Source organism: Diabrotica undecimpunctata, chromosome 3 (assembly GCF_040954645.1).
Source record: "Diabrotica undecimpunctata isolate CICGRU chromosome 3, icDiaUnde3, whole genome shotgun sequence".
Taxonomy (NCBI): domain Eukaryota; kingdom Metazoa; phylum Arthropoda; class Insecta; order Coleoptera; family Chrysomelidae; genus Diabrotica; species Diabrotica undecimpunctata.
In genome coordinates this window covers 91674671-91689586 of record NC_092805.1, presented here as the reverse complement: position 1 = coordinate 91689586, position 14916 = coordinate 91674671, and the positions used below count along the sequence as shown (strand labels likewise).

At 31.0% G+C, this 14916-nt stretch overlaps 1 protein-coding gene across 1 annotated transcript; it reads right to left on the bottom strand.

Annotated features, from left to right (window-relative positions):
• Positions 1-1565: 1565 nt before the first annotated feature.
• Rab6 (RAS oncogene family member Rab6) lies at positions 1566-14890 on the bottom strand. Its single transcript, XM_072526286.1, has 3 exons — positions 14661-14890; positions 6335-6935; positions 1566-4299 (listed from the first exon to the last, which is right to left on the bottom strand). Exons 2-3 carry the CDS (start codon positions 6858-6860, stop codon positions 4196-4198), a joined length of 630 nt encoding a protein of 209 aa, XP_072382387.1. The 5' UTR covers positions 6861-6935; positions 14661-14890; the 3' UTR covers positions 1566-4195.
• Positions 14891-14916: the final 26 nt, after the last annotated feature.

The following is a 14916-nucleotide window of genomic DNA, read 5'->3' as shown; positions in this document are numbered from 1 at the left end:
GTACGTAAATTTCCAAAATAATGATTAAGTCGATCATGACTGAACATGATGCTGAATGTACCAATAGGACTTTATGACAACAAAATACTTTAACATGAATATAATTGAAACGCTCCTAAATTTATCTAAAAAACATTAAATTTCATCATTGAGGTTTCATCTAAATTGTTAGATGATTAATGTTGAAAGAATACATAAGGGGATTTTTCGTCTAAATTAAAAACATAGTATGTGTTCTGTACATTCCAGGTGTTTTAATTAAATATTGTACAAGACATATTTAGGCTCAAAATATTCTGTAACTACTAAAAATTTACACTTGATGAAAAAATGAGATTTTTACGATGTGGTATCGTTTAAATATTGTTTATTGGTTTATTACGATATTATTTCCCTTTCTTTTATCTTTTTTAATCACAACTCTCTTATGTTTTATTAGTATACATTAAACAAAGCAAAAGTATTTGATAATAAAAATATCAAGTAAGTAAATGCACAAACTGGTGTCCATTTATGAAGTATCATTTGGAATCAAAATTTGTATTAAATTATTTGAATATTAAATTTTTATACACTTAATAAAAGGGCGTCCAGTCTTTTGGGTTGGGTGTTTATACTCTTTTAAAAAATTATTCTATTGACGATTAGGCATACATTGACATAACAATATTGACCAAAAATCTATATAAACGTAGGAATGGATGACAAAATTTTTAAAAATGAGCCAGTTTCCAATATTTAATAGATTTTTATTTCAACTAGTTATCCACTTTGATATATCATTAAAACGAATCAAGAAATGAAATTGCAAGAGTAACAATGAATTATACCAAAAGCCTGTAAGTTATACTTTACTATAAAACACGCCATTCAAACAAAGCAAGATATATCCGAGAAAAAGTCGCGATTTTGTTTTGTTACAAAGCTCATTGTTAAATAAAAGATGATCCTGCTAGATGAGATGAGATAATCCCTCCAGTGTAGAATCGATAATTTTTTTGTAGATTTTTGGTCTGACTAATTGAAATTATTCATTTGATTCGTTAGTATTGATTTAAAATAACGAATAATTTAAACTAAGGTATTGTCCACTCCCCTTCGTTACTAAAAATTGGTTAGGATCTACGAATGTTTGATTTAAACAATATTTTCACTCCACGGTTTTACATTGTACCTACTTACAGTCTTAGTGTCTTTTGATATATTTCTTAAACACCTGGATCTCTTGAACTTTTGGATTATTACATATAAGACTCAGAATAAAACCGAATCACTTGCAAAAAAATGTAGAAACAGTAAAAAAACAAGATATATATATATATATATATATATATATATATATATATATATATATATATATATATATATATATATATATCTCCTTCAATAAATAAAATACTTCAATGTATGCCCGAACCTTTACACAAATTCACAAGCCTTGCTGGAAACATTAATTTAGAAATCCTGCCTTTGTGCACACCATCACCAACAGCTATCGAAAACACATTCGATATATTACTATTTTAATTTTTTTAATATGTAAAGTAAGGCAATAAAAAGCAAACTCAAATGTTAAGCTATTTTATTAATGGAAAAATTTGTAGAAAATTTGGTACCTATTCCGCCAAATCGAGAAAGTTTGAATATATTTGGTGTGTTTGTAACAATACTTAAAAAAACTAACCTCTGTAGGTTTTACACTTTTTTATTATTAATTTTACAAACAATTCATCATTTATATACAGAGTGTCCAATTAAGTCTACACCATATGGGAAACATTTTTATTTTTAGTTTTATGAAAAAAGTTATTCTGTATCAAAAGTTCTGCATGTTCTAAAACCTAAAATACAAATATAAGCGGTTTTTCAAAAAATATGAATTGTGGACATTGTTAACTCTTAGTTCTGAATGATCTAAAACCTAAAATACAATCATCAGATATTAAATTTTTTCAGTCATATTTCAGACAAAATTTAATATTTGACAATTTTTTATCCATCGTTATATACTGAGATATCTAGTAGTAGTCTCCCGTTTTATACCGCTGTCGCGGCTTTGGGAGTATAGCAGGGTAGTCTGCTATATCTAGGGCCTACGGTATACAAGGAAGGTAACATGGCCAGTGCTACGCTTCAACCGTCTATTATTACCCCTGGTTTTACCCAAGGTACTCATTTTTATTCAGGCTGAGTCGACCTGGGGCCTATAGATATTTTTAAAATGTCTAGATGTTCTTGCCGGCGGTAGGATTCGAACTCCGGACCACCGGCTTGCGAGACAAGCATCCTACCGCTTGCGCTACGCAGGCCCTTACTGAGATATCTATGATGTAACTGAGATATCTATGATGTAAAAAAAATCTGAATTTATTTGTTTATTTAATTTCAAGAACAAAAATTGTATTGTTACATATACACCAAATCATTTAAGCAAACTTTATAACTTTATTTACGTAAAATTTACATTTAATCGAACAAAACAATAAATAGATTCATGTATATAATATATTCAATATACAAAGTATTTCAAAATGTACACAGTATAAGCAAAAATACATATTTTGAAATATATGAACTTTAATTTTTTTTAACAGAATGTCCCAGTATTTTTATCAAGATCAAGTTTACTAAAAAATAGAAGACTTGCCCTAGAGCACTATATATGGAAGCTAGAATTGAATTGTTATCAGTATATCTTTGCAGCGATATAAAAAATATTGATTACGACCAAGTGGTCTTTGACCTACTGAGGTTTCTAATCAATATATATATCGACAGTTAAATGTCGAAACCTCATGAGTAAAAAATTGGTCATTTTTAGATTTATAAGGATTGAGGTTGAAAATATTGATCTGAATGTTCTGGCAAAACCCCAGATTGACATGCTCTTTTCAAAGTAATAATCAAGTAAATACTAAGAAAGAAATAATATGTATTAAGAATCAAAGTTTTTTCGCTCAAAAAATTTTAAATTTTGACTTATGAGGTTTCGACGTTTTTAACGATCGACCTGACATATCACCTATACAAAAGGATTATACTATTTTTCATCATCATGTCTATCAGTTGTAACTTTTTCTCCAATATCTCATCCATAACTAAAATCAAAATTGAGTGTAGTTGGTTGTTAAACCGATAAACAAACAACTAGCAATATGAACCCTAAGGAACGAACTTCACAAATGTGGAGCACTGTCATACTGCAGATACACTGATGAATTCAATGCATGAGGATATCTTTATTAAAACAAATATTTTGTCAGAACGGTTTACATGTTGAAATTCCTTATGCTTTTCGGTAACTTTTAATATCGGTACCCTGTTTTATTGAACTCTTTGTATGAACCTCAAGTTGTGAAAGCTGATCAAATTTCTGAGATCAGATCTGTTTGAATGAGTTAACTTATTACAGTTAATATAAACAGTAAAAAATTAATCAAAATATGTATAAAACACCTCTCAGTGTTGGAAAAAGAGATCTAATCTCGGAAATATAACAAATTGACGTTTTGTGTTATAAATAAAAATAATAAGCGGCCAAAAATTAAAAACCGCTCGGGTCACTTCAACAAAATTAATTTTTGTTTTGCATTCAAATTCTTTAGAAGTTCTTTATTGATGTAGAACTACCACAATGGAGAACTAATGATCAGGTATATATAGGACAAACTTGTCATTTGCAATGAGTAAAAGAACAAGAAAGCAATGTAATTATATTAGATATAACACATAAAGCTATTAAGAGTTTTTCATACACAAAATATTGCAAAGCACAATACATCCAACTTCCACACTGAGATCAAAGGTACCAAGACCAAGATACCAATTTATTGGGTATATTGTAAACAAACTTATTTTGAATGTATGAAAAATGCATGTGCGAATGTTCTTATAACTGCACAAACAAGTAATCTTTCATCAACAAACTGATCATTACTTCAATTTACCAAACTCGAAAACTTGATTAGTAGCAGATATTTTACTTTTCAGAACTTTTCAATTATTCTGATGCGCGCTTTTTAGGGAATATACTTTCGTCCACAAAACAAAATTATTTTTTTTTTGAAATGTCACAAGCCAAGTCAAGAGCTAGAGTTTGTTACAATTGCTTGAAGAATTCACTTTAAATGTCAGTGTCAGTACCTACGCAATCAAGCACAGAAGTGGATAATTTTTTGATATACATATATAAAATTCAACACGCACATCCGCCGTCAGGATCTTTGAGTTCATTTGGTGTATCCTTCAGTACTACTTCTTGCATATCTTCTGGAGGTTTATTCTCCGTTGAGTCCATACCTGTAAAATATAATGTTCTTGAATGTTAGGTATATAAATTTCTGCATATCAATAACCCTAACCCCTACATCCCGTTTATCAAGAACAGTGCCCACATACAATATACAAAAGGAGATAAACCTATTAAGATTTATATATTGTTAAATAAGAAATCTGTCCAAACACCTTCAAACTAACAAAGCTATATATAAAAGTATAAGATCCACCACAGATCCAATAGACTAATGTACACCACTGGAACTTATTATTGCACTCTGTGAAAAGACATTGAAATTTTAAATTGGATTTGAATACATTTTTTTTACTCTCTAAAAAGTGGATACTGGCAAGTAGGAATGTATAAATTTACGTTTATACCCTTTAGTCTATGTAATGCCCCTGCTGCATTTGAAAAGTTAATTGAGGCAGTTTTGAGAGGGATGACATAGTTGGGAGATAATTTGACGAGTATTTCAAGAATCTGAAGAAAGTGTTCAATGATTACATGCAGCTAATCTGAAATCAAGGTAAAAGTGTCACATGTTTCAAAGCGAAGTTACGTACTTAAAATTGTATCAACTGATCCTGAACAAGATGACACAATTCAAGAATAACCAGTACCAAAAAATAAACACAAAATTTGAGTTTTCTCGGATGACACGAATATTATCAATGATCTGTCAAACGATTTTCTAATATCTTTATCTCTTAACAAAGCTAACTGAAGAGGGCAAAGAATATATATAATATTTTTTATATAAAAATGCGTGCACGTCACAAAATATGCGTGTGTTGAAATACTTTTATTATTAATATGAAATACTACACTGTTAGCTGCAAAGAGCTCTTAACACTGTACTGGTATTAAGCTACCTGAGAAAAGAAGGATAAGTGCGTTTTGGATACAATTACTAGCAACACTGCTATAGGTGCTTCTCTTCCCAGATTTAAGATGGACAAGAAAAATACATCACTAACTTCAGCAGCGAAATTAGGAAGAAACTACTGCGTTACTAGAAAATAATTTCTAGGCGTGGCGAAGGCTTGTACATTTTTACAAATACCTGTATGGTCGAAATTTCCTTATTGATAAGATGGCTAGAGTGATTACAAGAAAACGATTATGACATGAACATAGGATAGGAAAAATCCATTCAAACGCAGATATCAGATGCAAATTCATTTCAAAAGTAGTCACAGTTTAAAATTAGATCCATGCGTAACGAACTACTGTGAAAGGCCAACCTGCAAGTCATGAGTGCATGGTAATCTAGAAATTAAAGCATATTGTACTGTATAGTCTGGTACTGAAAAATGATCCTCCTTATAGAACCTTTAAAAATTATTGTGGTACCTAAGTTATATCTAATTTTAACTAAAAGTTAAATGTCAGAAACATTGTGTCAGTTTCATGACAGCGTCTCAGGTGGATAGTTTGGCAATAGTTTACAGAAGGTACGGAACCAGTTTTCTCAGATGAACTGCACGATAAATATAAAACAATGGTGCCACAAATGACAATTGTATGTTCAGGCAATGGTCTAGTAGTCTAGTTTGTAAAAAGAGGCATCTGCGGTTGCAGGTATACTGATTAAATAATTATTCAGCCGAATTGGTGTTCCCTTAAAAATCATTTCAGACCAATAGCGAAATTTCGATTCAGCATTTTTCCAAAAATTTGATGAATCTTCATCTTTTGTGATGCCGAACAATACCCCAAAATTTGGGGTCAATTTTCTCCTGGAGCAATTTTGACATTGTTATTTGCCTATGACCTTTAATTTAATGTATTAATACTATGGAATAAACATATAGAGGAATTAATATTAAGATTCCCTGAAATTTTTGAAGAACGCATAATAAAATAATAATAATAACAAATTATAAGGCAATCTTTACAAATCTATCAAAATAATTATATACTTTAGAATTGGAATGAGGAGATATAAAAGTAGAAAACAAATATTTTATTCTAGATAGAAGTAGTAGTTTCAGTATCAGTTTAGAGCATTTATAAAATATTTATATTAAATAAAATACAAATTCCCACACTTACCTGGTAAAGCTGCAGCTACTCTCCTAAAAAGTTGTTTAACATTATAGCCAGCTTTCGCACTGGTTTCTATGAACATAACATTTAATTCCTTAGCTTTTCTTTCTCCCTCTTCTGTACTGACCTGCCTCTTATCAGATAAATCAGTTTTATTACCAACCAGCATTATAATGACATCACTACCCCTCTCAGTTCTTACATCATCAATCCACTTAGAAGTCTGATGGAAAGAATTAGCATTAGTAATATCATAAACTACTACTGCTACTGTTGAATCCCTTATGTAAGATGGTATCAAAGACCTGAAACGTTCTTGACCAGCAGTATCCCAAAGTTGCAGCCTTACTGTTCTATCTTCTAGATACATTGTTTTAGAAAGAAAATCTATACCTATTGTTGCTTGGTAGGTATTGTCGAAGCTGTCATACATGAATCTGGTTATGAGTGAAGTTTTACCTACACTCTGTTCACCCAGAAATACTAACTTGAATTTTCGAAGGGGATTCCCAAAATCTCCTGATGTTGACATTTTTGAATGTTTTTCTTAAAATTGCCTTATTTAGAATTTAAACTGCCTTGATGTATTGAGAACTTTTTGATATCACTAAAATAAAAAAAAATTAATTGTAGATACATATAAATGGTACTGTTAAAATAATTCTTAAATTTCAATTAAAACTAATTCTAAGAAACACACAGAAGTAAGTCAGGAACACCCATAGAAATTCAGGAAGTAAGTAAGTCAGGAACACCCATAGAATTTGTAAGAAAATCCAGAGGTAAAAAGAAAAAAGTTGAGGAGTTTTAGAACAAATGAAGGCAGCAGACAGCACAGGGGAAGTGATGGAAATATTAAAGGAAGAATGGTCAGAAAGGCATACGAAAAGGTAACCATTTGTGAAAATAGAATGTTTAAGGTTCATTGGACAAGAATAGAGTATTCATTCAGAAGATTTCTTTTTAATGGAGAGGAGAAATTTAGAGCTTCCACGATTGTATGTGAAAATAGACGAAAATGGAGCAATTGGGATAATGTGCCAGATAATATACTGGCTGTTTTATGAAGAATCAGAAACTACTTATAAGATATTTATGAAAGGAGATCACACACATCTTATGGAAAATTTAATGTCACTCAAATGAAATAACATTTACATGAATAGATTTCTCTCGAAATAACAATCATTTCATATAATTGCGCCAATTCTGAATTTTGATTAATAACGACATAAATTGTAATTAAAGTTTATGGAAATCACATTTTTGAAGTCCATAAAATTGTCATTCATAAATATTATTTTGAAAACAGCTTAACCCAGTATGAGCTAATCCGATTATAGAAACTGTGTACTTTGCTAATGGTACTTTGCCTTATTACCTGCAGAATGATTTATGAACTGATGATTAACAAATTTTTTTTTCTAACTCTAACTTAGGTACCAGGTTTCTCATTATATTTTGACCCCCACTTATTTTCCTTAATTTCGGGAATACAAAAAAAGTTTCAAATAAGAGTTGTATTATTTTATCTGTACCGACCAACAATGTAGCAAACAGACCAAATTTTGTATACAGGGAGTGCCCAATAAAATGCATCGTCAATATTTCAAATGGGACACCCTGTATTTTTTTTTATAGTTTTGAGTAGCTCTGCATTTCCTGATTAACAATATATAACATTGTGTAGCATTAGTTTTGTTCTATAATGGTATATGGTACTACAAAAGGATAACCATAGGTGGCTTTGCAATTGACATTTCAAAATGAAACAATTATTAATTTATTATAAACTGTCAGTCTCTAAAAAATAATAAAAACAAGCAAGCAGCGAGAAGAGAATATAGGCTGATTTATCCAGATCGACAGACTCCTTCTGCAAATACATTTTTATATAATGATTGTCATGTCATAAATGAAAAAATGTTTGAACGGAAGAAACATACTATCGTAGGAAATGATGATGAAGATCATAATACTTTGCTTTACTTTGAAGGTAAAAATTAAATACTTAAATAATAGATTAAATCCATAATAACATTTTTATTTTAGAAAATTCCGAAACTAGTCTAAACAATACTACTAATGAATTAGAGAAAAGCCGTACGATGATACATAGAGTTTTAAAAAAGCACAACTATAAGCCATACAAAATATTACCGGTACAAGAACTTACCGATGTTCATAAGAGAAAGCGTTTACAGTTCTGTCAAGACATGCTTACAAATTTGAACAATGATCCTAATTATTTTTATAACATTTTATGGACAGATGAATCAAATTTTTCAACTTCAGGCTTTTTAATAGAAGAAATAGGTATTCGTGTAAACAGAAAAATAATAGAAAAAGAAAAATTAAGCAAATAAAAAAGCCAGGAAGAAAATTAATAAATGTGTGGTGCGGAATATTTCAAAACAAAATATTGGACCATTGTTTTATGATTATAAATTAACTTGGGCATCATATTAATCATATTTGAACAGTCATTACAGAAGCGGATGAGTTATTAAATCAAAATTATACACAAAATCAATTAAATAGTATGATATGGCAACAAGATGGAGCACCGCCACATAATGCCGTAGCCGTTCAAGAACATTTAAATAATCAATTTAATGTGTGGATCAGCAATAAGGGTACCATTACATTGCCACCAAATAGTCCCGACTTAACGCCATGTGATAGCTTTTTATGGGGGTTTTTAAAAGAAAAAGTGTATTTTGATTCAAATACAAATATTAACACTATCACGGCAAAAGTTCGCGCGAAAATTGAAAATTTAAATGACCATAACACAATATCTGATGCATTAGAAAATTTGAGACGAAGATATTACTTGTGCATTGATAACAATGGAGGGCACTGAGCATCTATTGTAATCTTAAATGTAGTATTGTATCTTAAACGTAGTATTGTAAGTCATTAATTTTGTTGACTTTCTAAATATATTTTTTCTAAATATTTTTTTTTCTTATCTTAGTATTGTATAGTAATACCATACGCCATTATAGAACAAAACTAATGCTACACTATGTTATATATTTGTAATCAGGAAATGCAGGGCTACTCAAAACTATAAAAAAACAAGGATGTCCCATTTGAAATATTGAAGATGTATTTTATTGAGCACTCCTTGTATACAAAATTTGGTCTGTTACTACACTGTTGGTCGGTACAGATAAAATAATACAACTTTTATTTAAAACTTTTTTTTTGTATTCCCGAAATTAAGGAAAATAAGTGGGGGGTCAAAATATAATGAGAAACCCTGTACATATCCATTTTAGATTTATTTATATCAATTTATTAATGATATAAATTAATGAAATTGAACGCATTTGTAGTGAAAATTATTCGTTGAAAACTTATATTGTTCTGATGTCTTTTTATTGTAAAATGACTAGAAAAAAGTTATAAGGTCCAAAAAAAATTTAACTTTGATCAAATAAAAGGCAGATATCGAGCACAGTTTGATTAATTAAATCTTGCCCTTGTTGGATAGGCCAAATTTGACGAAATGCCTCTGAAGATGCTCTAGGAAGTGAAAGTACTTGGGCAAGATTTAATTAATAAAACTGTGCTTGATATCTGCCTTTTATTTGATCAAAGTTAATTTATTTAAGCATTCAACCTTATATCAATTCAAAAAAAATTAGTTCAAGAATTTTTAGCTATTTTTCTTAATAACTTTTTTATTTTTCCTTTGCCCCACTTTTTCCAAAATGGCGGCAGGGGGCCAAGGGTGGCGGCCCCACAAACTTGAACTTAAGCTTGTACTAACCACCCCCACATATCAAAAAATAAAATTGTATCCTCTCAAAAATGTAACTTTGAAATGGACTATTAACATACTATAGTATAGTAATAAACAGAATGTTTACTATATTTAAAATGTCACTAATAAAATAAATTTTATTGTGTGTAATATATTATATATAAATATTATATTTAGTTCAGGTATCAGTCTTCTCATATGGCTTTTACTTTAGCTAAAAATTGTGACGAAGCAAGAGGAAGATGCTGAAGTGTGAGATGAAGGATCACATCATCATCAATGGCGCTACAACTCTTCGTGAGTCTTTGCCGCGTTTACTATTGCCTTCCATGTTTGTCGGTCCTGTGCTCGTAATTCCCATTGTCGCACTCCCATTTTCTCTAGATCTTATTTGACTGCATCTTTCCACCTTTTTCTAGGCCGCCCTACAGACCTTCTTCCCTCTGACCTTTCCCAGAACACATTGTTTATAAGGCGATTGTCGTTACTGCGTATCACATGCCCTGCCCATCTGAGTCTATTGGCTTTATATATCTGACTAGATTTTCTTTTCCGAATAGACTCTAGCTCGTTATTGTATCTGCCCCTCCATTCGTTTGTCACGCTGGTCGTATTATGGTCTTATATATCCGGATTTTTGTATCTCGTGCAAGAAATTTTGACTTCATTAGATGTTGCATTGCAAAGAAAGATCTGTTCCCTGCCATTATTCTCGTTTCAACTTCTCGCTCTAATTTATTGTCATTTGTGATTGTTGCTCCTAGATATTCAAATTCTTTAACCACTTCGAAGTTGTGATCATTTATAGTAATGTTTTGTCTTATTCGCCGTCGTTCTTGTTTTGAGACGACCATGTATTTTGTTTTGCCTTCATTTATTTTTAAACCGATGTTTAATGCAGCTTCTTCAAAGCTCGAGAAAATATCCTTAATTTCTAATGTTGATTGTGCTACCGCATCTACGTCATCGGCAAAGGCGAGTATGATTTTTTCTCCCCGAGCAGTTATGTCTGGTTTGATTTTTGGATATATTTTTCGCATGACATATTCTAAGGCCAGGTTAAACAACAATGGGGACAACGGATCTCCCTGTCTCAGTCCAGAATTTACACAGAAAGCATTTGATATTTTCCCCCTATTCTAACTTGTACAAAATAGTTACTTACACACATTTGTGTTACCGCAGCTAGTTTCTTGGGTACGCCAAGCTCGATCATTGCCTTCCATAATGTTGCACGATTAATTGAATCATAAGCCTGTTTAAAGTCTATAAAAATCTGATGCACGTCGTGATTATATTCCCAATACTTTTCAAGCATTTGTCTTATTGTAAATATTTGATCAATAGTCGATCTGCCAGGCCTGAAACCACACTGGTAGTCACCAACTATTTCTTCGGTGTATGGTACTAATCTTTTTAATAATATTGAAGCCAATATTTTATATGTAGTGTTGATTAGTGAGATTCCTCTGTAATTTATGCATGATTCCTTTTTTCCTTTTTTGTGTATTGGTACAATAATACTACCACACCATTCTTTCGGCATTATTTCTTGTTGCCAGGCCATTTCTATTAATTGATGGATTTTACTTATGAGTTCATGACCGCCTGGTTTAATTAGCTCGGCATCAATATTGTCCAGACCAGGGGATTTATCGTTTTTAAGCGTTTTTATGGCATGCGTAATTTCTTCCATGCTTGGTGGGGGTATTTCTAATTCAACCGCCATGTTCTCCGTTGTTTCCACCATTTTCATTGTTTTTATCAGTGAAATTTTGGATATTCAGGAGCTCTTCAAAATAATTAGCCCATCTTTCTATTATTTTGTTTTCGGCAGCCAGCATTTCTCCATTTTTATCTCTTACGAAGTTGGGTGTGCTTATTTACGAGCCTCTCTTATGTTGTCTTACTTCTCTGTAGAAATTTTTATTTTGATTTTGTCTGTGTTCTCCTTCTACTTTTTCAATTTGTTGATGTAGATATTGTCTCTTTTTTTGTCTAAGTGTTCTTCTAGCTGCAGCTCTCTCTCTGTGGAATCGTATATGTTTTTCTTCTGATAGATTCAACAGATAATAATCAATTCTCATTTGTCATCGAACCATTGTTTCTTTTTTGTTTTTTTGCCAACAAATACATGCCATGATGACAGTAAAATTCTCCTGTTAGTGATTCCATAGTAAATTATGAGGGAAAAATCAGGAAAAAAACCTCATAATACTATCCCGACATGGTAAGTATTTGATCATGCATTTAGTTTACCTTCAATAAACACCAAATTCCGATTTTATATGTTTGTTATTTAAAAAACATAAATGATGTATTCTCTATATGTTACTGACTTACCAATACTGGTATTTTCCTTTTAATAACTTCCTCTTTCAATATGGGTAACCAGATCCTACTACATTCTGCCGAGGAATTCACGACACATTTGGTCTCATTTAGCATAATTAGAGCCGCTTCTTTGATTTTTCTCTTTTTACCATCCGTTTCTTTTAAGACTATATTTGAATCATTCCATTGAACCCTATGTTCATTATCCCATGCGTGTTTACAGATTTGAGATCTATCAAATTCTCTATTTTTAATATAGGATTGATGTTCACTTATTCTAACATTTAATGGTCTTGATGTTTCACCTAAATAAAACTGATCGCATTCACAAGGTATTTTATAAATGCAATTCTTTGTCCTTTCTTGTTCATTGTTAGGTTTGGTTTTGGACAAGATAGATCTCAACATGTTTGTTGTTTTGAATGTTGTTGAAATGTTGAATTTATTTCCTATCCTTTTAAGCTTTTCCGATAATCCTTTTATGTATGGTATTGTTATTGTTCTCGTATTATTCCTTGCATATGCTGTAGGATCTCGTTCTAAGTTGTTTTGTTCTATTTGATCGATTGTTGAAAAATGGGTCGCTGGTCCGTAGCAAAACCTCTTTTTCCGAGGACCATGTTCTCCCTTCCTCATTCACCCTGATCCTGCCCTCCATTGGGATTGGTTACCCAATCTCCAACAAGGTTGCTCAGGTTTCCGGGGTCCACCCGTGTGGTCAAGACCACACTTCATGGAGGTGAGGATAGGAATTGAGTAGAAGAGGCTAGAGATGCTAACTGGAATCAGCATCATATAATGTGCATCACTACTTCTGATGAAGGATCACATACAATCCCAATGCCAGAGTAACAAAGTAAAGTACTTTAACTACAATGAGAAAGGTCACAGATCAACATGTTGCCTTCATGTATTCATTATCTTTTAATTAAATTTTTGTTTCAATTAATTTTGGATACACATGGACCCTTACTACACTCAGTGTGACTTAGATGTAATAACATAGACCTAAGCACAGACCCCTAGATACAATACATAGATACTTAGATACAAAGGACCACACCATAAATAGACAAATGAATAATTGATCTTTTATACCATTTCATGCATTACTTTCACACTATTGTTAACAAGAGTCTGAAATGAACCACTTTGAACAAATTAAGAGCATACAAAGATGGGTAGAAATAATTACAAATTAAATAGAAAATAGCAATTTATATGAAAGACATATAAGGAGCAAGAAAACTAGGAACAAATATAAAAAGAGAAGGATATACTTCAGGATATACAAGAATTGGATAAGTAAAAAATATATATAACTTTTTATATCATTTTACATGGAAAGCTTAGAAATAAGAAAGGAGTGCATAACAATAATGGAGCAAAAAGTTCATACAGTTGATGCCTTTAAATCATATAGATGATGCCACATACGTTAATTCAGTGCTGTAAGCCATTATGAGTATACAGAACAAAGATATTGAATCAAAATAAAAAAAGCCCTTAATCTGGGTGAACCCAGCTATGGGTAAAAGGTTGTCTTCAAAAAGATAAGAAATAATTTAGAGTACCTAGGATCATCTGTAATAATACAGAAATATGAAATCAGAAAACACACTCATGCTACCCATAATTTAAAAAAATAAGATTATACAATATAAATCACAGAAATGGTAAAGTAGATTACAAAATATATAAAATATTATGAAAGTAATTTGCTTAACATAAAACAACACATTACCAGAAAGATAATGTCATAAATACACAGTAACCTATTTATATTCACCACACATGGATTTCCTTCAATGTTATTGAAATTTAAAGGAATAACCAACACTTATCAAAACAGTAAATCAATCATAATCTTGAAAAACTGTAACAAGAGAAAACAGATGTGAGAAAATCTTAATAAAACATCAAAATTATTTGCATTTTTCTTATCAATGACGAAATAAAGTAAAATTAGGTTAAAGAAAGTGCAAATAATTCTAAAACCATGTTAAAATTTTTATCTTTTTATCTGAAATATATGCCAAACAGGTAGGAGCTAACTATTAGATTATTCAGGGTACCTAAAATAAGACAATGACGTGTAAATGTTAACTTAAATTTTGCTGTGTAATCAATAATATATGTACCACTAACACCGTTAAAACCTTAGTTTCGTATTTTTATTTTCAAATAAACCAAATTTTTGTTAAAACATACTGGAATACTTACATTCATATAAAATTCAGTACGATCAGAGGAACATACACCAATGTATTAAATTCAACACTAGTCTTATTGCATATTTTAACTTATATATTTAAGTTTATATGTGAACGTCTTTACTTCACCGTAACAATATACAACAATCAAATATTCCCTTAAATAAGTGGAATTAATAAATTGTTAAAAAATCCATTTCGTTGGCAAGAAAATCAAAACGTCATCTGTCACTAAAGCTATGTAGAAGAGTAACAAACACAGAAAT